General features: G+C 66.9%; 2 protein-coding genes across 20 annotated transcripts in view; both read left to right on the forward strand.

Annotated features, from left to right (window-relative positions):
• Positions 1 to 13,646, forward strand: part of MCF2L (MCF.2 cell line derived transforming sequence like) — a 93,794-nt gene extending 80,148 nt beyond the window's left edge. For 12 of the 19 annotated variants that reach the window (XM_061133752.1, XM_061133754.1, XM_061133751.1 and 9 more), the window contains 15 exons: positions 130 to 199; positions 1,241 to 1,333; positions 1,611 to 1,703; positions 2,343 to 2,468; positions 3,276 to 3,497; positions 3,577 to 3,669; positions 4,492 to 4,570; positions 4,708 to 4,774; positions 5,508 to 5,626; positions 6,195 to 6,287; positions 7,262 to 7,336; positions 9,483 to 9,604; positions 10,645 to 10,757; positions 10,823 to 10,926; positions 12,074 to 13,646. In XM_061133752.1, coding sequence (XP_060989735.1) covers positions 130 to 199; positions 1,241 to 1,333; positions 1,611 to 1,703; positions 2,343 to 2,468; positions 3,276 to 3,497; positions 3,577 to 3,669; positions 4,492 to 4,570; positions 4,708 to 4,774; positions 5,508 to 5,626; positions 6,195 to 6,287; positions 7,262 to 7,336; positions 9,483 to 9,604; positions 10,645 to 10,757; positions 10,823 to 10,926; positions 12,074 to 12,159 — 1,555 coding nt within the window. In that variant the 3' untranslated portion in view covers positions 12,160 to 13,646. The remainder of the gene's footprint in view (positions 1 to 129; positions 200 to 1,240; positions 1,334 to 1,610; positions 1,704 to 2,342; positions 2,469 to 3,275; positions 3,498 to 3,576; positions 3,670 to 4,491; positions 4,571 to 4,707; positions 4,775 to 5,507; positions 5,627 to 6,194; positions 6,288 to 7,261; positions 7,337 to 9,482; positions 9,605 to 10,644; positions 10,758 to 10,822; positions 10,927 to 12,073) is intronic. The other 7 variants (XM_061133762.1, XM_061133765.1, XM_061133761.1 and 4 more) reach the window with 3 other exon arrangements.
• Positions 13,647 to 16,895: 3,249 nt separating this feature from the next.
• On the forward strand, positions 16,896 to 23,651 carry F7 (coagulation factor VII). Its single transcript, XM_061133298.1, has 8 exons — positions 16,896 to 16,989; positions 18,039 to 18,199; positions 19,648 to 19,672; positions 19,744 to 19,857; positions 20,472 to 20,612; positions 21,168 to 21,277; positions 22,428 to 22,551; positions 23,053 to 23,651. Exons 1-8 carry the CDS (start codon positions 16,920 to 16,922, stop codon positions 23,649 to 23,651), a joined length of 1,344 nt encoding a protein of 447 aa, XP_060989281.1. The 5' UTR covers positions 16,896 to 16,919.
• The last annotated feature ends 2,052 nt before the right edge of the window (positions 23,652 to 25,703 follow it).

Raw genomic sequence — 25,703 nt, forward strand, 5'->3', positions numbered from 1 at the left:
TCCCTGCTCACGGTCTCGGGCACCGTCCAGAGTCGGGATAGGCGTCTGGAAAAGAACATGTAATATTTGGCGACCAGCTGTCATATTGTGGCTGTGTTCACGTGACCTGTCACAAACCTCCTCGTCTAGGATATTCCTGAGGGAGCTGGAGAACTACACGGACTGCCCGGAGCTGGTCGGCAGGTGCTTTCTGGAGCGGGTACGTGCTTCTCAAATGCGTCCTTCTGCGGGCCTGATGCCTTGAAGTTGCTCCTTAAAGCCACAGTGGCTTTACATTCTGTCACAGTCCCCATCTGGCCAACAGAGATTACAAGGACGGATGTTTCCAGTTTAGCTGAGACGCCGTGATGCTTTTTGTTAGGGCTGGAAGAGCACGGTTTCCCTAAAACCCAGTAACTAGCTCAAAAAAGAAAGAAACCTAGGACCTTAGCTTTGAGAGCCGCCGGAATCAGAGGGCATCTGAGTTCTGATCGCGAGTGTGGCGTGCTGATTGTCCTTGCTGGCGTCAATTCCCTGCTGGTCCCTCGCGCACCAGCTGACCGTGGGCAATCACACTTGCTCTGAGGCATCAGTCACAGACGCGGACCACCAGTGGGCTGGGGGCCGTGGACAGACTCTGGGAGCAGCAGGATGGGGTGTAGGACCCTGACCCAGCAATATGCGAACAGCAGGCAGAGGCCGACGCCCTGGCAGGAGATGGCGCCGGGGGCAGAGGAGGCAGAAGGAGCCCTGTTTGTGCTGTACGCGGTCTGGCGTGCCTCCCGGTGCTGTCTGAGATCTGGGGTGAGGGGTGTTGCCAGCATCCACCCTTCCTGGGGACCCAGGGGCAGGGCCGGTGCTCAGGCCACGCCCCCGACTGTGGAATGCGGACCTCAGTGCCGGCGGCAGTAACAGTTTCATCAGCCTGCCGGTCGTCCCGACCCCCGCGCACGTGCAGCTGAGTCCTTCACAAAGTCTGTGCCAGTCCTGTGTCTATCTATCTGTTCCCTGAGGCCAAAGCCAGCCACACGGACCGAATGTTTCTAAGAGAGGTGCCAGGACTAGGGCAGCCCTGAGATGGAGCTTCTGCGCGGCTGTTCCCTGGCTGCCCGGCCACAGCCATGGCGTCTGAGATGGAGGTGGGGGCCCAGACTCGGGGAGACATCAGGCAGGGCCCAGGGAGCCGGGCGTCCCCGCCCAGAGGGCTGTGACTCGGCTGTGGGTTCTGAGACCCCCGTGACGCGGCCCTGTTCCCCGGCAGATGGAGGAGTTCCAGATCTACGAGAAGTACTGTCAGAACAAGCCACGCTCTGAGAGCCTGTGGAGACAGTGTTCCGACTGCCCCTTCTTCCAGGTGTGTCCCGAGCCTGCGTGGGCGGTCCTCCATGGGCAGAGTCTCGGTGGGGGGCGACAGCTGTCTAAGGGGGTTGTGGTGGGGACTGTCCTCCACTCGCTGACTCTCGGAAGGAGGGTGACAGCCATCTAAGGGGCTTGTGGTGGGGACGGTCCTCCACAGGCTGACTCTTGGAAGGAGGGTGACGGCCGTCTAAGGGTTGTGGTGGGGACATTCCTCCACTGGCTGACTCTCGGAGGGAGGGTGACGGCTGTCTAAGAGGGTGTGGTGGGTGCAGGAGTGCCAGAAGAAGCTGGACCACAAGCTGAGCCTGGACTCCTACCTGCTGAAGCCGGTCCAGAGGATCACCAAGTACCAGCTGCTCCTCAAGGTGAGAGGCCAGGCATCCCTGGGACCCCCCCGCCTTGCCCAATGCCCCCTCCCCGGAGCCTGGCTCTGGCCTGGACGCCCTCCCAGCTGCACACCGCACAGTGGCAGTCGCCCTAGCCCATCCCTGAGCTCCACGGTCTCTGGACACCTCCCGCCCATGTCTGTGGGGCCCTGGCTCCCCACAGGGCCGCCCGTGTGCTGCCCGTCGTCAGGGGCCGGGGGCGGGGACACAGGCAGGCAGACCCTGCCTCCAGAGCACACGCGAGGCCGCCTGTGTCCTGCTGACCGTGGCGTCCTGCGGAGCAGATCCCCAAGGTCTGAGAGCGGGCGTGAAGAGCTGTGACAGGTGCTCGTTCGTTCGGGGGGCAGACCTGGAAGGAGGGGCTGTCGGAGATGTGAGCTGTGGCGGGTGCAGCTGGGCGCAGGATGGGGTGCTGGGCCATGGGGATGGCAGGCTGACCATCCCCCCCACCCTGCACCTAGGCAGGGGGTGAGTGCCCCAGGGCACATGCGGTCTTGCCCCACCAGTGACGACTGCACGGGAGCCACACCCGTGTCCCAGGGCATCCCAGCCGCTCTCCTGGGAGGGGCGGGGCTCAGTGTCCAGACGGCAGTGACCCTCCCCGCCACCCCCCCGCAGGAGATGCTGAAATACAGCAAGAGCTGTGAGGGCGCCGAGGACTTGCAGGAGGCCCTGAGCTCCATCCTGGGCATCCTCAAGGCTGTGAATGACTCCATGCACCTGATCGCCATCACTGGCTACGAGGTGAGGCCCCACCCATCCTGCCAGCCTGGGGCAGGGTCTGAGGGGGCCCATCACGGGCGGGGGCTGGGGGTTGCCTTGCACGCACATCACCCGGAATCCCATCAAAACCCGGTTCTGCGTGGCCGCCCTGCGGCTCATCAGCAGGCAGAAGCCCCGGACGTTTCCACCCCAGGGTGCGTCTCAGCGCTGACAGGGCTCAGGGACCACCCCCTCCTGGTCCTCCCCTTCTCGCTGAAGCAGCGCCTGACAGCAAGATGCCGCCTCTCCGTCCCTGTGTGCTCAGGCCGCTCCCTGGCTCCTCTCCTCTTTGTAAATCCCTTCAGCACTCATCGTCTCTTTGCTTTTCCCTTTAGTAGACTTTCTTTTTGGAGCAGTTCTGGGTTCATAGAGAAATGGAAGGGAGCATACAGGCCTTCCCACGCCCCCGCCCCACCGGTGCACGTCGGCCCCCGCAGCCCCGCCTCCCATTGGAGTCGGGTGCCCATCACAGCCGATGGGCCTCCGCTGACCCTTCACCCAGAGTCCACAGCGTACATCGGGGTCACGCAGTGGGTTTGGACAAGTTGGTGACCAGTGTCCACCGTGATAGAGTCCCACAGAGCAGTTCCCTGCCCCAAACATCCCCTTTTCATCCCCGCGGATGCCCTGCGACCCCTGACCATCCCACTACCCTTGACTCTCCCGAGTGTCGGCGGCTGGGCCCCACGGGCCACAGCCCGGCCCCCAGACGGGCTTCTGCTTGGCCGCGCGTCCAAGGCCCCAGGCCCGCGCTGGGCGTTAAGCATGCCTCCTTCCGCCCCACCCCAGGGGAACCTGAGCGACCTGGGGAGGCTGCTCATGCAGGGCTCCTTCAGCGTGTGGACTGACCACAAGCGGGGCCACGCCAAGGTGAAGGACCTGGCCCGCTTCAAGCCCATGCAACGCCACCTGTTCCTGCACGAGAAGGCCGTGCTGTTCTGCAAGCGGCGGGAGGAGAACGGTGAGGGCTACGAGAAGGCGCCCTCCTACAGCTACAAGCAGTCCCTGAACGTGAGTGCCCCGGGCCGCGCACCCGCCTTCCGGGGGGGGCGCCCCACCAGAGGCCCACCCGCCCGCTCTGCCCTCACAGATGACGGCCGTCGGCATCACGGAGAACGTGAAGGGTGATGCGAAGAAGTTCGAGATCTGGTACAACGCCAGGGAGGAGGTGTACATCATCCAGGTGGGCCCCGGGGTCTGCCCGGCCCGTGCAGGTGCCGGTGAGCGGCTTCGGCCGAGGGCCGCCGTCTAGGACCCTCTGAGGTTTTATCTCCCAGAGGCCAGCGCCCCCCGACCCGTTCGTGTGGGGCTGACCTGGGCTGTCAGCAACAGAGCCGAGCCCTGATGCGGAGCAGGGACCCTGCAGGGCAGAGGGGCTCTGGAGGCAGGGTAGCAGGCTCACGGTTCCGGGCCCAGCTCCTGCATGCCTGGACGGCGGGGCGGTGTGGGCTGCCCATGTCACACATGCACGCTGTCACGCATGCACGCGGTCACACGCACCTGGCTCTTGTGCAGGAAGTGTGTCCTCACCTCTCTGTGGGCGCGGGAGGTGGTGGAGCTGTCAGGGCGTCCACGCATCTGGCAGAGACCTCGAGAGAGCGGCCCAGCCTGGGAGGCGCCTTGCCGCATTGCCCGCCACAATTCTGACGCCCTTGGTGGTCTGGGCCCCTGCAACCACAGGGCAGCGAGGAGGCCCTGGCGACCTGGTCACAGCTCACAGCCCACCAGCCGGGTCAGCCAGCCCAGGGCCCGCAGAGCTGCGGCAGGAGTGGCCTCAGCCAGCGCCCGGCTCTGCTTGAGCCTGGGATCCTCAGAGCCCAGTACCCACCCACATGGCCCTCAGGCCCCAACAGTCAGCGCGCCCTCACCCGAGGGGGGTCCTTCCTGCACCCCCAGAGCAGCACTGTCACCCCCCATTCCCACGTGTCCCGAGCCCCTGCAGAGGGATACACTGGTACGCGTCACGGTGGGCACTCATTCGCCCCTGGTCTGCTCTGGGGCGCAGGCACCCACTCCTGAAATCAAGGCAGCCTGGGTGAGCGAGATCCGGAAGGTGCTGACCAGCCAGCTGCAGGCGTGCAGAGGTGAGAGCCCATCCCTGGGCTGCCCCCTGGGGCGCGTTTGGTCCCTCGGAGCAGCCCCGACCCTTGGCCCTCCAGGCTCCTGGAGGGGAGGGCGCACGGCGGCAGGCCCTGACCGCGCTGGGCCCCTATCCCTGCAGAGGCCAGCCAGCACCGCGCCCTCGAGCAGTCCCAGAGCCTGCCCCTGCCCGCGCCGGCCAGCACCAGGTGAGGCCCGCCGCGTGGAGGGTTCCCGGTGAGGGCCAGCCAACCCGCACCGCGTGTCTCCCGGTCCCCAAGCCCCTGCCCAGGGCCCATGAGGTCAGCATCAAGGCCTGTGTCTCTGGCCCCAGCCTCAGGCAGAGCCCAGTCCCTGTGTCCCTGTTTTCTCCTGGGGAGCGGGCGGAAATCCCGTCACGGTCAGCGAGGGGTGGGCGGCCGTCCCGAGAGCAGCCCCGCACCCGCGTGTCAGAGGCGGCAGCGCCCTGGCTGGTCGGGCACTGGGAGCATGCTGGCTCAGAGCTGCGGGGCCCGCGGCTCGCGGGGACGCAGCAGCGCAGGGGCGCGTTTCACACTGGCCTCGCTACACCTTTTCTGCCCTCGTTTTTCCTCCGTTACTTTATCCATTCACTTTTTTTTCACTGTTTTTTATGTAAGCCACGTCTAATTGTCTATGGAATAGGATATAGTCTAAATGAATAAACCACAGAACAATAGCTTTAAAGGAGAAAGGACACCCTGTGGGGGAAAAAAACAACAAAACCACCTCTTTGTAGCTGTGGAGGTGGGTGTCCCCCCTGGCTGCAGCTGGAGCCTGGAGGCGCGTGGCCACGGCCCGCAGCGCCAGACACATGGCCCGAGAGCTGGGGAGGCGCTCAGAGTCGTCCTCTCCCCACCCTCAGGGCCTGTGAACACTAACGGCAATGTTCTCTTCCTTTTTCCACGCCTCGGACGTCATTAGTCCCTCAAAAGGGAGCACAAGAAACATCAAAAAGTTAGAAGAAAGAAAAATGGACCCGCTGAGCCTGGAGGGATACGGGGGGTCGATGCCACTGCCGAGGGCCCCCGAGAAGGGCAAAGGTGGGTGCTGGGCCGAGCCTGGAGTGCCGGGCCCCCCAAGAAGGGCAAAGATGGGTGCTGGGGCTAGCCTGGAGCACTGGGCCCCCGGAGAAGGGCAAAGGTGGGTGCTGGGCTGAGCCCAAAGTGCCAGGCCCCCTGAGAAGGGTAAAGGTGGGTGATGGAGTGAGCCCGGAGTGCCGGACCCCCCGAGAAGGGCGAAGGTGGGTGCTGGGCCGAGCCTGGAGCACCAGGGCCCCCGAGAAGGGCGAAGGTGGGTGCTGGGCCGAGCCCGGAGCACCAGGCCCCCCGAGAAGGGCGAAAGTGGGTGCTAGGGTGAGCCCGGAGCGCCGGGCCCCCCGAGAAGGGCAAAGGTGGGTGCTGGGCCGAGCCCAGAGTGCCGAGCCCCCTGAGAAGGGCAAAGACGGGTGCTGGGGTGAGCCCAGAGTGCTGGGAGCGGTGTGGGTGCCCGCAGCAGGCGTGTCATATGCAATCTCTGTGGCCCCGGGCAGGTCCGTGGCAAGCGTGGGGCCTTGGGGGGGACCCAGGTGTGACTGCCCAGCGCCCCCCGCACCGCCCTCTCTCCCCGCAGATGACGTGGTCACTAGCTCTACCTCAGAAAGCTCTGCCCTTTCCAAAAAGCGCTTCACCCTGCAGAGCTTTGCTGCCCTCAAAGCCCAGAAAGGTAAAGGCGCTCACCAGCCCACGGCTTCCCGGCAGCTCATGCCCTGGTTGTCTGTCATCACCCGCGGTGCCATGTTCATCCATGTGGACCGTCTCGGGAGGGCGTCTGCCTCCGTCATCACAGAGGAGCATCTTCCACCCTGTCGCTCTCTGTCCCCGACGCTGGTGTGTCTGTCATCTGTGTGGCCAGAGCTCTTTTTGGGGCCTTTCCTTCAGGAAGGAGGAGGCGAGCGCTTCTGATGGAGGCCCGTCTTGGGGGCCCAAGTGTCCTTTGCCTGGTGGCCCGGCTCTTCCTGTGAGCCAGCCCTCTCCCGCGGTTCCTGTCAGGCCCCCGGGAGCATTGCTCCGCCTGCCAGACCGCCAGGCTTTCTCTTCTCTCTGGGCGGTTCGAATGCTCAGGCAGGCTCAGACACTTCCCGAGGGAGGTCTCACAGCCTGCCGGGGCACCTGGGCAGCAGATATATGGGGGAAACACGCCCAGAAGCTGCAGGCGGGTCGTTAGAGGGCTCCCCGCCAGACACCAAAAGACTAGAGATCTTTACACGGGCCCAGAAAATTGCAGCTGCTTTTTTGTTTTTCCAATTTACAAAATCATTTTAAATTGGCCTCAAACAAATGAAAAGATGGACACATCCTGGTCCTCACGTTCGCCAGGTTTGCAGAGCACGTGCACGGCGCGTGCTGCTTGCGGGGTCCAGGACACCGGCTGCTTCCTAAAACCACGCTGCCGATGCCACGTCATCTGCAGCCCTTCCTGCTCTCCCTCGGGGTCCCCTCTGTACCCCTGCGAGCTCAGCTCGGAGTCCCCGGAAGGTGAACCCCTGGGTCCGTCCGCCTGCGAGCTCGGCTCGGGGTCCCCGGAAGGCAGCTCTGGCCGCGCGTCTCATTGCCGCCTGCGCTCCATGTTCGCCCCGCGCGCTCAGCCGCGGCGCCTCACGCTCTCCTGTTCTGTCTCTGCCTCTCGCCCCTCTGCAGCGTCTCCCACCAGTCCCGACAAAAAAGCTAAGCGACACCAAGTAAAGAGCGACCCCACGCCTTTTGGGTTACGAGGTAGAGTGGCTCACCTTCTGGACGAGGCCTGACGCCCACCTCCCCGTCCGATTAGGGACCCTGTCTCACCCTCACCCGTCATCTGAGCCGCCCGCCCAAGTAGGTCCCTCCCGGCCAGGTGCAGAGTCAGTGTTCCATTCAAAACCTGACTGACAGCCCAGCGACAGCGGCCCCGGTGCCGAATCGCGTCTGGGTCCAGGGCCCCAGGCTGGCTGCGCCCAGAGCAGCAGAGCTGCCCACAGAGTGCCAGGCAGCGGCTGGGGACCCTGGCTGGCACCTGGGACGGGCAGGGCTGTCTCCACTGCAGCTGCGGGGCTCCGCACCCCAGGCCCGTCCTGCCTCGCCCTTTGTCCCCACACTTCCCGGGACAGCAGCTGGCAGAGCCCTCCCACCACGAGTCTTCTGGGGGCTCCCGCTGTGAGGACACAGGGTCAGCTCCGCACTGAAGCTCAGGCCTTGGCCTCTCTAGCCCCTGCACCCCAGGAGACCCCAAGGCCCCCGGCCCAGGTTGAGAGACTGAGGTTCCCAGAGAGGATTCCACTGTATGATTTGTCCTGCGTTTCCCAGACAGCGTGATGGTCTCTCAGGGGTGCGGCTGCACCAGACCCCCTGCTCAGACCACTCAGGGCCGCTGGGCCCTCCCCAGCCTCAAAGGACGGTCTGTGCCCCAGGGACCCAGGCCGCGCCCTCCCACAACCCAGGCAGGAGCCCTGCGGAGCCCGGGCTGGGGAGAGGAGTCACCTCCCGTGCAGCTCCTGGGAGAGGCTGCTGAGGCTGTTTGGGTTCCTGCTTAAGACCAGGGGTGTCCGAGGCGCCTACCCGCTCTGCCGGCTCATGCAACTCAGATGCAATGCATGGCCTCTGAGCCCAGCGGTGTCGACTCTGAGCTCCCCTGCTCACCTGTGAGACAGTGAGGTGACCTCGAGACCACAGAGGTGTGTTAGAGCCTGGAGCAAGCCCAGCACTACCAGCCCCCTCCCCCTCCTCGCCTTCTCCCCCTCCCTCTCCTTTCCCCTCCCCCTCTCTCCTTCCCCTCCCCTCTCTCCTTCCCCTCCCCTTCTCTCCTTCCCCTCGGCTTCCTCCCTGGCTCCTCCTGTTCACCCCTCCTCCCCTCGTCCCCTCCCCCTCCTCCCCTCCCCACTCCCCTTCTTCGCCTCCCTCTCCCCTCCCCTCCCTCTCTCCTTCCCATCCTCCCGCCTTGCCCCCCCTCCTCCCTCCTCCTCCCTTTCCCCCCTGCTCCCCCTCCTCCCCTGTGGTGAGTCACCTCAGTCCACATCAGGGCACAGTGAGGTTTTCTTGGCTTCCACTCTTGCCAATGCCAAGTGTCTGCTTCCTGGAGCTTCATCAGCCCCCTCTTTCTCCAGTATCAATGGCAGTGGCTGTTTTACAGGGACAACAGGTGACCAGACTCACAGTCACCTTGGCCCGATGTCCTCCTGCAAGCCCCCAGCCCCTGCACAGCTGTGGGCTCAGCATTTCCCCCTTACTCCTGCCAGTGTGGACAGGGACCACCTCGCCTGGCACAGAGGGTCCCTCGGAGGCCTTGGGTAGCCGGGCGTGATCAAAGGGTAGTGCCCGTCCCTGTGGCCCCAGCCGGGTTTGCATGCGCCCGCGTCCCGGTGCCATCCCTCTGCCCAGGCGCAGCGTCGTCTCCGCCCGCACTGTCCTCTGTCAGACTCGCTGTGGGTGCTGGGCGGGGAGAGCAGACACCTGCGGCCAGCTGCCCGGTGCCGGGGCCCCTGGTGACCCAGCCCAGCGTCCCCCTGCGCTTCCTGCGCTGGGCGGCTGCGGGCGTGCCCAGGCGGCGGGGAGGGGGCTGTGGCTGTAAACCCGCAGTCCCTGCGGCCCCACGCGGCCCCCAGCCGCCAGGGCGGTGGGTCGTGCTCGCGGTGGCTGCCCTCGGGGACACAGGGCAGTGGAAACAGTCACCAAGGAGTGTTCGCGTGGCTTATAAAGCCCCAAAGAAGCGTCTTCCAGTGGCCTCCGGCCACTCCCCTTGCCCTCCCCAGCCCCAGGGAGGAACCCTCCTCCCAGCTGGCTGCCCGCCATGGGGTGAGGGGTGCTGCGCTTGCCTGTGGTCACGGAAATGGCCTTCCCTTGGCGGCAGGCCTTGAGGGGGTCCTCACCGGAGCCTGTCCCCCTCTAGGCTGGAGCAAGACGTCCCACCCGTCAGAGACGCCTGAGGACAACGACGGCTGGTCAAGCACCGAGGAGCCAGTCAACTCCTCAGACGCGGAGGAGGAGGGCAGAGTGGGCCCCGGGAAGCTGGTAACCTGGGCTCCCAGCTGGCCAGCCGCTCCCCGCTGCACCCTCGGGGGCCGGGGCCCCAGAGGGTCGTCCCAGTGCCTGCCCTCTGTTAGTTCACATGAGCCCGCTCTGCCCTGCGGGGGAGCTTTGCTAACACTGCACGTGCATCTCCACCACAGCATTTAAGAGAATCGCACCGTCCGAGGTGCGAACTTGCCTGCGAATAAAGTCCTGCTCTAGCGTGAGGCGCAGGGAGGCTGTCAGGCCGTCACAGTTGGCCGCGCAGCAGTTATTTGCTGGCGCTCAGCGCTGCCCTGTCACGCTGGCTGTTTGCAGCACGCAGAGCACCCCAGAGAAGGAGGGGGCAGATGCACGTGGGTGCAGGGAAGCAGGGGGTGTCTCAGGTGGCCGGGCAGCCCTTCCCGAGGAGGCCTGAGGGTGAGCGGAGCCAGCCAGGACCCCGGGGTTCAGTAGGGGAGCCTCAGCGGGCAGGCAGGCCTGGGGGGTGCCTGCTGCTTTCAGGGTGGCTGGAGGGCGGGAGGTGCTGCCCCGGGCCAGGGCGGGCCTGGGCAGGGTGTCCAGGGAGGGTGGGTGGTGTTGGCCCCCTGTGAGGACGAGGGGCCCTGGCCCGGCTCTGCCCACCCCCACGCCGGGTGGCGCAGCCCCCGCACAGCTCAGTCACATGAGGCTGGAGCCCCCGCGCTCCCGCAGGATGGCCTCCCCGTCTCAAGTCCACGCTGCTTGGCAGCTCCATCCACAGAGGTGCTGGGCGCCTGCGTGTGAGGCGCTGGCCGCCGGGCAGTGAATGCAGACGGGGGACAGGAGCCCCCTCTTGTGGGTGAAAGACGAGCCCCAAGCCGAGCTCGTTCCGTGCCCGCAGGTGTGACCCAGGAAGGGGGCAGCACGGGCCCCGGTCACCAGGAGCTGGGTGGCAGGCACGCGGGCCTAGAGGGGCAGGGCGGGCTCTCAGGGGTCCAGTGAGGCCCAGGGTCCTCCTGGCCCAGGAGGCCCCCCCAAGCTGAGGGCCGTGGTGCATGGGGTGCCCTGCCGTGCCTCCCCAGGTCCCCGGGAGGTACACCGTCGCCAGGCTGGACGAGAAGGGTGTCCCCGACGCGCTGGCCCTGAGAAGCGGGGACGAGGTGGAGCTGGTGCAGGAGGGAGATGAGGGCCTCTGGTAAGACCCCCGCCCCACATGCCCCTCGCCCGCGCCCGGCCGCGCCCTCACCCGGCCCCTTGCAGGTGCGTGCGGAACCTGAGCTCCGGCACCGAGGGCTGGGTGCCCGCCCACAGCCTGTCCGCGCTCCTCTGCCAGGGCGGCCCCACGGGGTGTCTGAGCAGCCCAGGTGAGCCCCGCGTCTGAGCACCCCCCGTGGGCACCCCCAGTCGTGTGAGCGCCCCCCAACCCTGTGAGTGCCCCCCACCCCTGTAAGTGCCCCCCACCCCCGTGAGTGCCCCCATCCCCATGGGCACCTCCCCACCCCCGTGAGCACCCACCCCCGTGAGCGCCAGCCCCGTGAGTGCCCCCCACCCCTGTGAGTGCCCCCCACCCCCTGTGAGTGCCCCCCAACCCCCCGTGAGCACCCCCCAGTCGTGTGAGTGCCTCCCAGCCCCCCATGAGTGCCCCCACCCCCCCGTGGGCACCCCCCAGTCGTGTGAGTGCCCCCCAGCCCCGTGAGTGCCCCCCACCCCTGTGAGTGCCCCCCCACCCCCCCGTGAGCACCCCTCAGTCGTGTGAGTGCCCTCCAGCCCCGTGAGTGGCCCCCACCCGCTGTGAGTGACCCCATCTCCGTGGGCACCTCCCCACCCCGTGAGTGCCCTCAGTCGTGTGAGTGCCTCCCAGCCCCCCGTGAGCACCCCCACCCCCCGTGAGTGCCCCCATCCCCATGGGCACCTCCCCACCCCGTGAGTGCCCCCACCCCCCCCCGTGAGCACCCCTCAGTCGTGTGAGTGCCTCCCAGCCCCCCGTGAGCACCCCCATCCCCTGTGAGTGTCCCCCACCCCCACGTGAGCACCCCCCAGTCGTGTGAGTGCCCCCCAGCCCCGTGAGTGCCCCCCACCCGCTGTGAGTGCCCCCCACCCCCTGTGAGTGCCCCCCACCCCCTGTGAGTGTCCCCCACCCCCCCGTGAGCACCCCCCAGTGGTGTGAGCGCCCCCCACCCCCATGAGTGCCCCCCACCCCCTGTGAGTGCCCCCCAGCCCCCCGTGAGCACCCCCCAGTCGTGTGAGTGCCCCCCAGCCCCGTGAGTGCCCCCACCCCTGTGAGTGCCCCCCACCCCCTGTGAGTGCCCCCCACCCCCCCGTGAGCACCCCCCAGTCGTGTGAGCGCCCCCACCCCCTGAGCGCCCCCCCACCTCCGTGAGCTCCCCCACCCCGTGAGCACCCAGCCCTTTGAGCGCCCGGCGAGGCCTGCGGTGCCGGCGGGGCAGCTCGCGCGGCCGGCGGGGTCCAAGCCCGTCCAGCACACCGCAGCCCTCCCCTGCTTGTCTGCAGAGTCCAGCGCGGGGTCCGCGGTGCTGAGCCCCTCGTCCAGCTGCAGTGAGAGCTGCACGGCCGCCGTCGCCGACCTGCGTGGGTAGCGCCACGGCCACCCTGCCCGCCGCGCGGGAGCTGGCCTCTGCTGGGGCCGCCTGCCCACGGAGCCGCGCCCGGAACCCAGCGCCGCCGCGGCCCCCGAGGGCAGGGCGCCTTCCTGGGCGCGGGGCGGAGCGCGGCGCCCGATCCCCTGGGAAGGGGCGGGCCGGCCGAGCTGACGGACAGACCTCCGCGGAAGGGCCCCGCCGCCCCTCGGCCTCTACCGCAGCCGCTGCATCGGGTTTCCGGCGCCTCTGGTGCGGCGCTGACGGCAGGAGCACGCATCCCGCAACGCTGCGTCCAGGAGAAGCGGCCGACGGCTGGGGATGGGCGTAGGGATAGTTTGTCTTTTTACACATTTTTTTTTAAGCAGGAATTAATCCTACGGCCCTTTTTTTGTGGTACTTTGGCCTCTGATCTTTACCAGGAATCACTGTGTTTACATGAAATGGCAATTTGATACTGTATTTGATATAAAACTATTTTTTGTTACCGGGGTTTACATGGCACTGGGTGACGGGGGGCATGCTCTCGGGGAACTTGGCAGCACTCTCTGAGGCCACCTGGTCCCAGGTGCAGGGGAGGGGGTCCCCCGGGAGGATCAGGCAGAGTTTCTACAGACCTGCGGTGAGAAACCAAGGAAATCCCTTCATCTGTATAGGTTAATTTCCAAAAGAACATGTAAAGTATAATTTAAGAGGTTAACCTTCTTTTCTACAGAAAAATGAGGGGACTCCTGATTTTTTAACACTCTTCACTGGTTTAGGGTATTTTTATTGTTTTTACATGTAAAGATGCAGTCTCGCAGGTGTCACCTGAGCCGACACCAGCCCGGGTGCCCGGGGAAGCCCTGAGTGGGACCGCCCCCGCCCTGTGGCCCGTGTGCAAGCGCGTGAGCGCGGGAGCTGAGTGTATGTTATTCTACTCAAGGCAGAACTGGAAGGAAAACTCTTCCGTCTCACTGTTTCTCTGTGTTTCAGAAACAAATCCTGTTGTCTGGAAGTGCTTCTCTGTGTCTGGCTGGGGCAGATATTTCTGTGTGTGTGTGTGTGTGTGTGTCGACGTGTGGGTGCGTACGCGCCCGGCGCGGGCGGTGTATCTGTAGCCTCCAAGCTGCTGGCAATGTGTCAGGTCGCAGCCCCCGAGCCCCAGGCCGCTGCAGTCCCGCCGCGGCCCCCCATTGGCGGGCGGGTCAGGCCTCTGAACCGTGTAGTAGACGGCGGGCAAGCTCCGCAGCTCTTCTCCAGAAGTGTGTAAGTTATTTGGAAAACGATGAGTCACATAATTTACTTAATATATTGACTGTTCAGACATCGTTCCTGCTGTCTCAGCCTGGGATTGGCCCCGTTTCTGTCACCTCTTCCTCATAAAGGCACTTTAAAACCTCATGTTTCAGTCACATTTGTTTTTTTAACCTTCTGATGTAAATGAAATTTAAAAGTCAGAATTCTTTATTGTATGGATGGAGTTTGAATAAATATTGGCAACTCTTGCAGTCTGCCTTCATCTGTAAAGGCACAGGGTCTGAAACTGGGTGGTGATGCCAGGGTCGCCCTCACTGGAATGCCCCCAGAGCCCAACACAAGTGAGCAGGCCCCAGGCTCTGCACAATGACAGCCTTTCTCCCCTTGGGCCCCAGCGCCTGTGCCCCCTCGCCCTCCTGCAGGAGCAGGACAAGGTTAGGTCTGCACCTGCTCAGCCACCGGCCACTGAGAAGACCAGGCTGCTGGGAGAAAGGGTGCAACGCCAGGGGATCAGTGGCTCCTCAAAGCCAAGTCCCCCTGGGCTGCCATGGGACCCCATCCCCCGCACCTGAGGGTCTCTGCCCCTCACATTCACCTAATGCATGCTGACACCCCTGCCCGCAGTTCATCTGTCTGTGGAAACCGGCCCAGTGGTGATGCCTGGAGAAGCCACAGAAGGAGCCTTGTCCCTGCTGGTCCTGTGCTCAGGATGCCACATGTGTGGCTACAAACACAGGCTCAGCTCAGCTCTGTTCGAGGGAAATCAGGGGCTCTGGGCTGAGAGCAGCCCCTAAGAGCCCCCTCTACCCGGAACACCAGAAAGCAACCCGCTTAGAGACGGGGTCACTGCAGGTGCATTAGGTTGAGACGCGGTCACTGCAGGTGCAGTAGGTTGAGACGCGATCACTGCAGGTGCAGTAGGTTGAGACGGGGTCACTGCAGGTGCAGCAGGTTGAGATGGGGTAACTGCAGGTGCATTAGGTTGAGATGGGGTCACTGAAGGTGCATTAGGTTGAGACGGGTCCCTGCAGGCACTGCAGGTTGAGACGCGGTCACTGCAGGTGCAGCAGGTTGAGACGCGGTCACTGCAGGTGCATTAAGTTGAGACAGGGTCAGTGCAGGTGCATTAGGTTGAGACGGGGTCAGTGCAGGTGCATTAGGTTGAGACGGGGGTCACTGCAGGTGCATTAGGTTGAGATGGGGTCACTGCAGGTGCAGCAGGTTGAGACGGGTCCCTGCAGGCACTGCAGGTTGAGACGCGATCACTGCAGGTGCAGCAGGTTGAGACGGGGTCACTGCAGGTGCAGCAGGTTGAGACGGGGTCACTGCAGGTGCATTAGGTTGAGACGGGGTCAGTGCAGGTGCATTAGGTTGAGACGGGGTCACTGCAGGTGCAGTAGGTTGAGACGGGGTCACTGCAGGTGCAGCAGGTTGAGACGGGGTCAGTGCAGGTGCAGCAGGTTGAGACGGGGTCACTGCAGGTGCAGCAGGTTGAGACGCGGTCACTGCAGGTGCAGCAGGTTGAGACGGGGTCACTGCAGGTGCAGCAGGTTGAGACGGGTCCCTGCAGGCACTGCAGGTTGAGACGCGGTCACTGCAGGTGCAGTAGGTTGAGACGTGGTCACTGCAGGTGCAGTAGGTTGAGGCGGGGTCAGTGCAGGTGCAGTAGGTTGAGGCGGGGTCAGTGCAGGTGCAGTAGGTTGAGACGGGGTCACTGCAGGTGCAGTAGGTTGAGACGGGGTCACTGCAGGTGCAGCAGGTTGAGACGGGGTCAGTGCAGGTGCAGCAGGTTGAGACGGGGTCACTGCAGGTGCATTAGGTTGAGACGCGGTCACTGCAGGTGCAGCAGGTTGAGACGCGGTCACTGCAGGTGCAGCAGGTTGAGACGGGTCCCTGCAGGCACTGCAGGTTGAGACGCGGTCACTGCAGGTGCAGTAGGTTGAGACGGGGTCACTGCAGGTGCATTAGGTTGAGACGGGGTTACTGCAGGTGCAGTAGGTTGAGACAGGGTCACTGCAGGTGCAGTAGGTTGAGACGGGTCCCTGCAGGTGCAGTAGGTTGAGACGCGGTCACCGCAGGTGCAGTAGGTTGAGACGGGTCCCTGCAGGCACTGCAGGTTGAGACGCGGTCACTGCAGGTGCAGTAGGTTGAGACGTGGTCACTGCAGGTGCAGTAGGTTGAGGTGGGGTCAGTGCAGGTGCAGTAGGTTGACATGCGGTCAGTGTCTCCAGTCCAATGACTGGTGTCCTTAGAAGCAGCAGGAGATTCTCACATACACACAGGGCGGCGGAGGCAGAAATCGTCCGCTCAACGCAGCCGGGCCCAAAGGCCACTGGAGCCTCGGGAGCTGGAAGGGGCGGGAAGGACCCTCTGCAGAGCCTTGGAGGGACAGGCTAGTTCTTGTGGCTGGGAGCCCCTGGGCGTGGGGCTGGGTGGGCAGCTAGAGGGGCACACAAGGAATCCAGTGACTGCGAGGCTCTTGGCTGGGGCGGGAGGAAGCCGGGGCGCTGGCCGCTCACGGCGGGGGTGCTGGGGACCCTTTCGGAGCCATCACAGGACACAGGGCACCCCCAGCTCTCAGCCAGCCTCTCCAGTGCCCCTGCCCCGTGAGGAGAGCGAGGCTCAGAGGGGTGAGCCCCTCCAGAGCTAGAGAGGATGGAGCCAGGACCCCCAGGGGGCTGAGCCCAGAGCGGCTACACCTGCCTAACGTGTCCCTGAGGGGCTCGGAGTTCCCCCCACCTCCTTCACAAATTCCACTACACCTGGATCCTGAGCAACCGAGCGGTTACTGATAGCGACGAGCAGAGTCCAGAGGCCATCAGTAGAGGGCTGTCGTCCTCTCGGGGAGGGAGCACCCGGGACCGGCAGGGACAGCTGGGCCCCGTCACCCCCACAAAGAGGAAGAGTGTCCCCAGCCCACCCTTTAGAGAAAAGGGGCACCTCCTGAGGAGGCTGGATGCCCAAGGGAGCCTCACGGGGACACCGCCAGCCCAGTGGCCCTGGACGTCCCGGTTTCGTCCCAAAAGCCCAGGGTCCTGAGAGACCCACCACTGCCCAGCAGCCAGGGCAGCTGGTCACCCCCGCCTGCGGCCCCGGGGCAGGAAAGCATGAGGGACCAGCCCGGGGCTGAGACGCCACAGGGGCTCTTCGAGGGCATGCGTCTCCCCCTGTGCCCCCCAAAGCAGGGAAGCCAGGCCCTTGAGCCAGAAGCACCGCTCTGGGCCATGTTCACCATCACCCCGCGAGCATGCCGCCCTGCCGGGACCGTCACGGGGCGGTGGGCGCTGCTCTCCCCCAGCAGCCACACTGGAGCGGCACCCTCCAGACACGCGTCCCGGAGCCGTCTTAGGGACAGAGCCCTTGGGGCAGTCTAGCCAGCCCCCGTCCGCAGGCCCCAGGCCAGGACCGCACCGCGGGCTTGGAGGCCAGGCCCCCTCCCCCACCATCTCCGGCTCTGGGAGAACTTTGCCCAGCCCCCGCCCTCCACAGAGTCAACAGGCTGAGCAGCCTAGGATCTGGCCATGCTGTCCCGGGCCCGGGTGCTGGCCCTCCTCTGCCTTCTGCTTGGCCTGCGGGGATCCCTGCCGGCAGGTAAGTGGAGGGGGGCTCCCCATTAACCCCGTGGAAGGCCAGCCACCCCCAAAGCTGGCCCACATGGTGGGCGCTCCCATCTGCTGGGAGCCTGGCTGGTGGGTCCTCTGTGACCTGCCTGCCTTTCAAAAGACCAGCGGAGCCCCTGGAGGACAGGCCACGGGAGTCCTCTCCCAGATGAATGGGGGCAGGCACCCTGGCCACTGCGGGCCCTCCCTTGCCCTCACTGCCCCCCAGGCCCAGACGTGGGCTCAGAGGTGACCCGTCTCACACTCAGCTCTCGGCCCCTCGCGGGGGGACCCGCCCCAGGGACAGGGCGCGGACTCTGCGCCTTGATGCTCGGCTGCCGCGGCGGTGACCACGACCCCCACCCGCGGACGCGGAGAGGCCTGAGCGGGAAACACGGGCGGGCGGCTCTGTGAGCGGTCACCACGGTGACTCCGCAGCCCCCAGGGGTGGCCGAGGCGGAAGCCAGGCACCAACACTGTCCCCTGAAACCCGCCCACGTCTGCCCCGGCACCCACGGCCGGCCGCGGGGTCCCTGCCCGCAGCCCTGCTCCAGGGCCGGCGGCACCCGGGTCCTTCCTGTTTAACCGTCTTCTTTGTTCACCTGGCATCGCCGGGCGTGGGTCATTAGTGTTGCCAGTGACGTGTCTCCAGCTCTCCCAGCGGCCGGGTGTCTGCAGGGCTCAGAGCATCTCCTTAGGATGAACTGGAAGCGAAGGGACCCAGTCAAGGGCATGGACGTGTTGTTATAGTTTATTGAACACATTGCCTTCTCCTCACATATGAAGCTTGTGCAGTATTGCCCATTGGCAGCCATGAGGAACTCTCCTGCTGCAAACCAGCCGGCCCGTGGGCAGGGAGGGGGGGAGGCCTGTGATCCCATCACGGGGGAAGGGTGGGCAAGAGGCCTGTGATTCCATCACTGGTGGGGGAGGGGAGGCCTGTGATCCCGTCACTGGGGGGCGGGGCGGGGCGGTGGGAATGGTGCTGTCACAGGTGGGGGGATGGTGCTCTCCCCCGCGTCTCACGGCGCGCCCCCCCAGTCTTCCTGCCCCAGGAGCAGGCCCTCGGCATCCTGCACCGGCCCCGGCGTGCCAACGGGTTCCTGGAGGAGCTGCGGCCAGGCTCGCTGGAGCGGGAGTGCAGGGAGGAGCTCTGCTCCTTCGAGGAGGCCCGCGAGATCTTCCGCAACGAGGAGAGGACGGTGAGCTCTGGCGTGCCGGGGTGGGCGGCAGGCTCTGGGAGCGGGGGCCGGAGTCTCCCCGCGCTGTGACCCTTGCACATCCTCACCCCTCGTCCGGAAGCTCAGTCTCCTGTGCCTCCGCCCCCCCGAGGAAGTTCCCCCATCCCCAGAAGCCATCCAGGCCCTGGGACGGGCCGCCTGTCCAACAGCCCTCAGGGACCCTGGCCATCGGAGACCCATCAGAGCCCTCGGAGACCCCGGGCAGGGCCGCCTCCAGGACGCGCCAGTGAGGAGGGCGCACCTAGGGAGCCTGTTCCTCCCTCAGCGGGCGGAGCCGGCCTCCCCTCCCGTCCAAGAGCAGAGAGATGCCCGCCGAAACTGCCTCCTTCCAGTGAGATGAACTCCTTCCGGGGGGCTGAGGATCGGGAGGCCAGGAGACAAGACCCCCTCTCCCCGCACACTCGGGGGACACCCCACACAGGACACGCGTCTCACACGCACAGGACACACGTCTCACATGCACAGGACATGCGTCTCACGCGCACAGGACACGCGTCTCACGCGCACAGGACACGCGTCTCACACACACAGGACACGCGTCTGATGCAGCACACACGTCGCACTCGCGGGGCAGGGCTCACACGCCCCTTCCCAGGTGCGCTCAGGATGGCCACCCCTGGAGTCTGTGTCTGACTCTGTGCGACCCCATGGACTGTAGCCCACCAGGCTCCTTCGTCCACAGGATTCTCCAGGCAGGAGTCCTGCAGTGGGTCGCCGTGCCCTCCTCCAGGGGTCTTCCCCACCCAGGGACTGAACCCGCGACTCTGACGTCTCCTGCACTGGCCGGCAGGCTCTTTACCACTAGCTGCAGCTGTGCTGAGTCGCTCAGGCGTGTCTGACTCTTTGCGGCCCCAAGGACTTTAGCCCGCCAGGCTCCCCTGTCCATGGGATTCTCCAGGCCAGAATACTGGAGTGGGTTGTGGTTTTCAGAACCTTCCAACAGTTTTCACTTTGTTTGATTCTCACAGTAATGCTGTGAGTTGCTTTTCATTGGCCTAAAGATCCCTGGGGAGTCACAGTTACTGACAGGCCCCTGAAACTGGCAGGGCACCCATGCGTGTCTTTCCCACATTCTCCTCAGTCAGCTGGTGTCTGGACGGTCAGCGAAGCATTGGGGGAGGCCCCGGAGGCTCGGGGAGCGTGGGGTCTCATCCACGTTCACAGCTCTGACTTGGCAGGGCTGGGGCTGAAGCCTGGAGTTGGGACTTGGGAGAGGCCATGTGGACCTCTGTGGCCTTAGCAACGGGAGGGGCGGGTGTTAGAGAAAAGACTCGCTTCCCTGGATGAACCCACCCATCTCCAGAGGAGCGGTGTGGCTTCTGCCCCAGCCCGCGCCGGCGGCTCCCCCACGGGGACATAAAGCTTGCCCCGGTGCCCGCGTCTCACACGGCTTCCTCTTGCTCCCTCAGAAGCAGTTCTGGGTTTCCTACAATGGTGAGTAGGTGACCGGCCGACCCCATCCGCCGCCAGCCCCCGTCAGCCTCCTAACAGTGACTTGCCTGCAGACGGGGACCAGTGCGCCTCCAGCCCCTGCCAGAACGGGGGCTCCTGCGAGGACCAGCTCCAGTCCTACGTCTGCTTCTGCCCCGACGGCTTCGAGGGCCGGAACTGCGAGACAGGTGAGCAGCCGGGGCCCCGGAGGCTGCCGACTCACCTTGTGGGAGGCTGGGCTCGGCGACCTCGCAGGCTTCTGCCCGAGCATCTTGGGTGCAAGGTTCTGGGTGCTGACCCGCTTCTGGGGCAAGTCTGGGGGAGCCACTCGTCTCTGCCAGCTCCCCTGCACCCTGGCGCGGGGTTCCCACAGCCGCAGTGGCCAGCGTGCTCAGACATGGGACCCCCAGACCCATGTCTCACCCTCCTGGGCCATCTGCAGGGTGTCTCCTGACCCGGGACCCCCAGACCTGGGTCTCACCCTCCTGGGCCGTCTGCAGGGTGTCCCCTGACCCAGGACCCCCAGACCCAGGTCTCACCCTCCTGGGCTGTCTGCTGGGTGTCCCCTGACCTGGGACCCCCAGACCTGGGTCTCACCCTCCTGGGTCATCTGCAGGGTGGGCAGAGCCGGAAGCAGGGTGTCCCCTGAGCCGGGTCCCCCAGGCCCGGGTCTCACCCTCCTGGGGTGTCTGCAGGGTGTCCCCTTTCTCCGCGCAGGCCCGGCCCCTGGCCCAGGGAGGGGCGGCCCCGGGGCTTCCTGCCCTGACCCAGGGGCCCGGTCGGCTGCTCCCTGTGTCCGCAGACAAGCAGAGCCAGCTGATCTGCGCCAACGACAATGGCGGCTGTGAGCATTACTGCGGGGCCAACCCGGGGGCCGGGCGCTTCTGCTGGTGCCATGAGGACTACGCACTCCAGTCAGACGGGGTGACCTGTGCGCCCACAGGTAACAGGCCCGGGGCCCAGGCCCGAGGTGTGTGCTTCCACTCCCGATGAGCCACCACCGCCCTGCTGCACGTCCTCTGTGGCTAAAAGGTGGAGGCCCGGGGGGAGCATCCCTGAGCCTCACCAGGGCGAGGGGGTGCCCTGGGCAGAGGGAGGAGGCGCCCCCCGCCCAGCCCTGGTCTCCCGAAGATCGTGCAGGCGGCCTCATCCAGGAGGCCAGAGACAGCGGCCGCCTCAAGCCTGTCCCCTCCAGCCTGGGGCTTCCCCGGAGCCAGGTGGAAAGCAAGAGTGGGGTTGGAGAGCAGCCGGGCTGCCCGAGACGCTGCCCACCCCCCGCAGCACATCCCGGGCCCTTTGGGAGCGTCAGGCTGCCTGTCTCCACCCAATACACCAGCAGGACCCAGGCCCACAGGCCCTGCCGCTTGGCCCCAGCAGCTTCCCCGGGACCCCCGAAACCCCGGGCAAGAAGGGGCACAGGCGCCAACACAGGGCGCTCGCCCGTCCAGCCGCAGGGCCTCTGTCACGCCCACGTCCTGCTGACCTCTGTCTCACACAGTGGAATATCCGTGCGGGAAAATACCTGTTTTGGAAAAAAGAAACGGCAGCAAGCCCCAAGGGCGAATCGTGGGGGGCCACGTGTGCCCCAAAGGGGAGTGCCCTTGGCAGGTGAGGCTGCAGGCCTGGTGGGAGGGTCGGGGCGGGGCGGGTCCTCGGGCCTGGGGGCGGGGCGGGGAGGGTCGGCAGGCCTGGGGGGCGGGGCGGGGCGGGTCCTCAGGTCTGGGGGCGGGGCGGGGAGGGTCCTCGGGCCTGGGGGGCGGGGCGGGGCGGGGCGGGTCCTCGGGCCTGGGGGGCGGGGCGGGGGCGGGGCGGGTCCTCGGGCCTGGGAGGGGGGCGGGGGCGGGGAGGGTCCTCGGGCCTGGGGGGCGGGGCGGGGCGGGGCGGGGCGGGGCGGGGCGGGTCCTCGGGCCTGGGGGGGGCGGGGGCGGGGAGGGTCCTCGGGCCTGGGGGGCGGGGCGGGGCGGGGTGGGGCGGGTCCTCGGGCCTGGGGGGGGCGGCGGGGGCGGGAGGGTCCTCGGGCCTGGGGGGCGGGGCGGGTCCTCGGGCCTGGGAGGGGGGCGGGGGCGGGGAGGGTCCTCGGGCCTGGGAAGGGGGCGGGGGCGGGGAGGGTCCTCGGGCCTGGGGGGGGCGGGGCCGGGGAGGGTCCTCGGGCCTGGGGCGGGGCGGGGGCGGGGAGGGTCCTCGGGCCTGGGGGGGGCGGGGGCGGGGAGGGTCCTCGGGCCTGGGGCGGGGCGGGGCGGGGCGGGGCGGGGCGGGTCCTCGGGCCTGGGGGGGGCGGGGGCGGGGAGGGTCCTCGGGCCTGGGGGGGGCGGGGGCGGGGAGGGTCCTCGGGCCTGGGGCGGGGCGGGGCGGGGCGGGGCGGGGCGGGGCGGGTCCTCGGGCCTGGGGGGGGCGGGGGCGGGGAGGGTCCTCGGGCCTGGGCGGGGGGGGGGCGGGGGCGGGAGGGTCCTCGGGCCTGGGAGGGGGGCGGGGGCGGGGAGGGTCCTCGGGCCTGGGGGGAGGTGGAAGGAAGGGGAGGGTCGCCCGGCAGGCGAATCCGCAGGCCCACTGTTTGGACCTGTCTGAGGCTCTGCGGGAGCAGAGAGGACCCCACCCGGCATTGCCACCCTCCTGCCGGGGCCGCCAGCTCCCCGTACCCTTCTCTGGACGGACGCGGCGTCCCCGGCAGCCCGCACGCGGTTGCAGGGAGGGGAGCGCCGGCGGCCGTGACCGTGACGTGGCCGCCCCCCCCCCCCCCCCCGTGTGCCGCGCCCGCCAGGCCATGCTGAAGCTGAACGGTGCGCTGCTCTGCGGGGGCACCCTGGTCAGCCCCTCCTGGGTGGTCTCCGCTGCCCACTGCTTCGACAGGCTCCGGAGCTGGCGGAATCTGACTGCGGTGCTGGGTAGGTGGTGCGGGCGCCTCCCCCTGCCCCGCGGGCCAAGATTCTGGGCTTCCAGCCACCGCTCCCAAGAGCGGCGGCAACTCTCCTGGAAAGAGACGCAGGCAGGCAGCGTGTGGGCAGACCCCGCACCCCCGGACCCCTGTGCCCACCCCCTGCAGCCTCTCTCTCGCCCAGACGCAGCCCCGGGTGACGCCGCTCCTGCCAGGAGCCCCGCGGGGGTGCCCTCCCCGGGGTGCTCTGCCCAGCGGGCTTATGGGATGACGGGGGCCCCGGGGGGGGGCAAGGAATTGGGGCACCCCTCCTCACCCACCACACTGCCCGCCAGGACCCCCTCTCACACCTCCACCTCTGGGTCTGGATTCGCCCCAACTCACCCGCCAGCAGCCGCCAAGAGGCTGCCTGCCCACCTTGGGGGTGGAATGTGCGCCCCCTGCTCCCGGGAAAGGAGGCCCTGGCCCGCGCGGCGAGGGGGGCGTGAGCAGACGTCCTGGTGCCCCGCAGGTGAGCACGACCTCGGCCGCGTGGAGGGCTCGGAGCAGGAGCGGCTGGTGGTGCAGGTCATCGTCCCCAAGGAGTATGTGCCGGGCAAGACGAACCACGACGTGGCCCTGCTGCAGCTGTCGCAGCCCGTGGCCCTGGGTGACCACGTGGCGCCCCTCTGCCTGCCCGACCCCGCCTTCGCGGACGAGACGCTGGCCTTCGTGCGCTTCTCGGCCGTCAGCGGCTGGGGCCAGCTCCTGGAGCGCGGGGTCACCGCCCGCAAGCTCATGGTGGTGCTGGTGCCCCGGCTGCTGACCCAGGACTGCCTGCAGCAGTCGCGCCAGAGGCCCGGCGGGCCCGCGGTCACGGACAACATGTTCTGCGCCGGCTACACGGACGGCAGCAAGGACGCCTGCAAGGGGGACAGCGGGGGCCCGCACGCCACACGCTTCCGAGCCACCTGGTTCCTGACCGGCATCGTCAGCTGGGGCGAGGGCTGCGCGGCGGCCGGCCACTTCGGGGTCTACACGCGGGTCTCCCGCTACACGGCCTGGCTGCGGCGGCTGATGGGCCACCCTCTGCCCGAACGGGGCCTCCTCCGGGTCCCGCTGCTGCCCTAGCCCCTGCCCTGCCAATAAAGCCGCCACGCGTGACTGGCCCCCAGGAGCCAAAGCCGGAGATTCTCCTGTGGTTCCTGGGGCGGGGAAGCGGGGCAGGTGGAAACAGAGATGGAGACAGAGAGACTCAGACGGAGGGAGAGACGGAGGGCGGGAGAGAGAAAGACCCAGAGTCAGAGGCGGACGGGGAGGGGAGGGCGGCAGCGGGGTGCACCCAGGGCTGGAGGCGTCCAGACGGGACGGGAGGCACACGCGGGCAGCACAGGCCCGGTGCCCGTCCTCGCGGCGACCTGCGCCACTCCCTGTCTGGCTTGTCGCTCCCCCGAGCGTTGCGTCCTCGTCCCGGGTAAATGTGAGCACCCCGATGGACATCGGCCTCCCACATCCCGCTGAGTGTGCGGCACACGCAGCCCTGCACTGCGGGCGGCCCCTGACTGCGGGCGGCCCGCCCCCCTGCTCTCCCCGCACGGTCCAGAGTCGTCTCCCAGAGACCCTCACGCTGGTCCTCGAGCCGGGCTCCTCCACAGTCACCAGCTTCGCTGACGTGAACTCTCACGTGAAGCCATTTCCGATGCAGACGCTCTCCTGGGTTTGGGGGCTGCGTGTCTCTCCTGGCTGAGGCCCCAGGAGATGACACCAGCCTGAGGACCAGCAGGGACCCTCTGCAGGATGTAGGATCCCAGGTCCTGCCCCGCTTGGCGGGGTCGGGGGGGGGGGCCCTCGATCTACCTTCTATCGAGTCCCTCAGGTGATGGGCACGCAGGCTGCGAGGGGGAAGGATGAGGAACCAGGGACAGGAGCTCCAGACCCCACCCTAGCCCGGCCAGTGGGCACCTGCCCCCTCGGGTCTCACCTGTCCAGCCCGGCACCTCAGTTTAGGGTGCTGGGGCCATGCCCTGCTGGACAGTCCAGCCACGTCTCGTGTACCAAGCAGGGCTGGGCAAGCCTGGCCACACATCTGGCCACACGCATCACCCAGGCTGCCCAAAACGGCAGCGCGGAGTTGCTGGGTCAGAGGCTGCCAGGCTGAAGAAGAGGCCGTCTGACCCGCAGACTCGTGTGCCCACTGCCTGGCCTCCGCCACCCCGCACAGGTGGTAGTCTTTGGGGTTCTCACTGGGCACACACGTCACGCTCCCTGGCTCCAGCTCTGGTTGGTGCCCTCAGCCTCACCACTAACCCTCTCTGCCTCCCATCTCGTCTGTAAATGGGGTCCTGCGTTCATGAAACCGGCGCAGGCAGGATGAGGTGTGGGGAGGATGGGTCACCCAGCTGTGGATGGTGAAGCGGGTTGTCCAGCGTCCACACGGCCCCAGCTCAGGCTGCAGACACTTGGGAGACTCTAGTCAAGATGCCCCCAGAGGCCCTGAGCGCAGAGCCTGCTGTTTCTTCCTGAAGCAAAAGCTGGCTGGTTGCCTCTTCCTGGAAGAGGAGGGGAGGGGGCTGGAGGGACTGACCAGGTCCTGGGTGGGCCTCACCGCGCCGGGCAACGTCGGGGAGCATCGCCCACCTGGACCGCTGGACACGGGCACGGGGCAGGGGCTCGCCAGAGCCCAGCCTCACCCCACCCGCCCTGCAGGGCAGGGATAGCACAAAGAAAGGGGAGACCTCACTTTACCATGGCCACCTCTCTGCCAAAGACCAGCCCTGCCTGGGTGCCCAGCGGCAGCGTCTGGGGACATCAGAGGCTCGTTCAGCGCACTGGTGCTCGCCCCACACCTGCTGTGTGCGGAGCCGCTCTCCACGCCAGACACAGGCCTGGTGAGCAGGCGTCCCGCGTGGGGCGGGCCGGGCATGCTCGGCCAACGAACAGAGCATGACCCCCTCGCCTCCCAGGACAGCACCGCCCGCTGGCAGCCCGTGGACGGCTGCCTGCAGAGCCCCGCTCAGCCGTGGTGGTCACGTCCTACACCTGCTGCTCCCGAGAGGGGCGCTTCCTGGCTGGGAGAGCAGCCCCGGCCCAGTGTGGTGCCCTCACCTCCCACCCAGCCTGGGCACAAAGCTCCTGGTCCTAACCCCACATCCGCACCGATGGCCGTGGATGGCGCCCCACCTC

The sequence above is a fragment of the Dama dama genome, chromosome 30 (genome assembly GCF_033118175.1).
Source record: "Dama dama isolate Ldn47 chromosome 30, ASM3311817v1, whole genome shotgun sequence".
Classification (NCBI taxonomy): domain Eukaryota; kingdom Metazoa; phylum Chordata; class Mammalia; order Artiodactyla; family Cervidae; genus Dama; species Dama dama.

What these genes read in the sequence shown, in the direction of transcription:
- F7 (XM_061133298.1), top strand. Translation starts at nt 16,920, where the DNA reads ATGCTGTCCCGGGCCCGGGTGCTGGCCCTCCTCTGCCTTCTGCTTGGC. An exon ending in GTTCTGGGTTTCCTACAATG is followed by an intron (nt 19,673 to 19,743) that starts GTGAGTAGGTGA and finishes ACTTGCCTGCAG; the next exon opens with ACGGGGACCAGTGCGCCTCC. An exon ending in AAGGGGAGTGCCCTTGGCAG is followed by an intron (nt 21,278 to 22,427) that starts GTGAGGCTGCAG and finishes CGCGCCCGCCAG; the next exon opens with GCCATGCTGAAGCTGAACGG.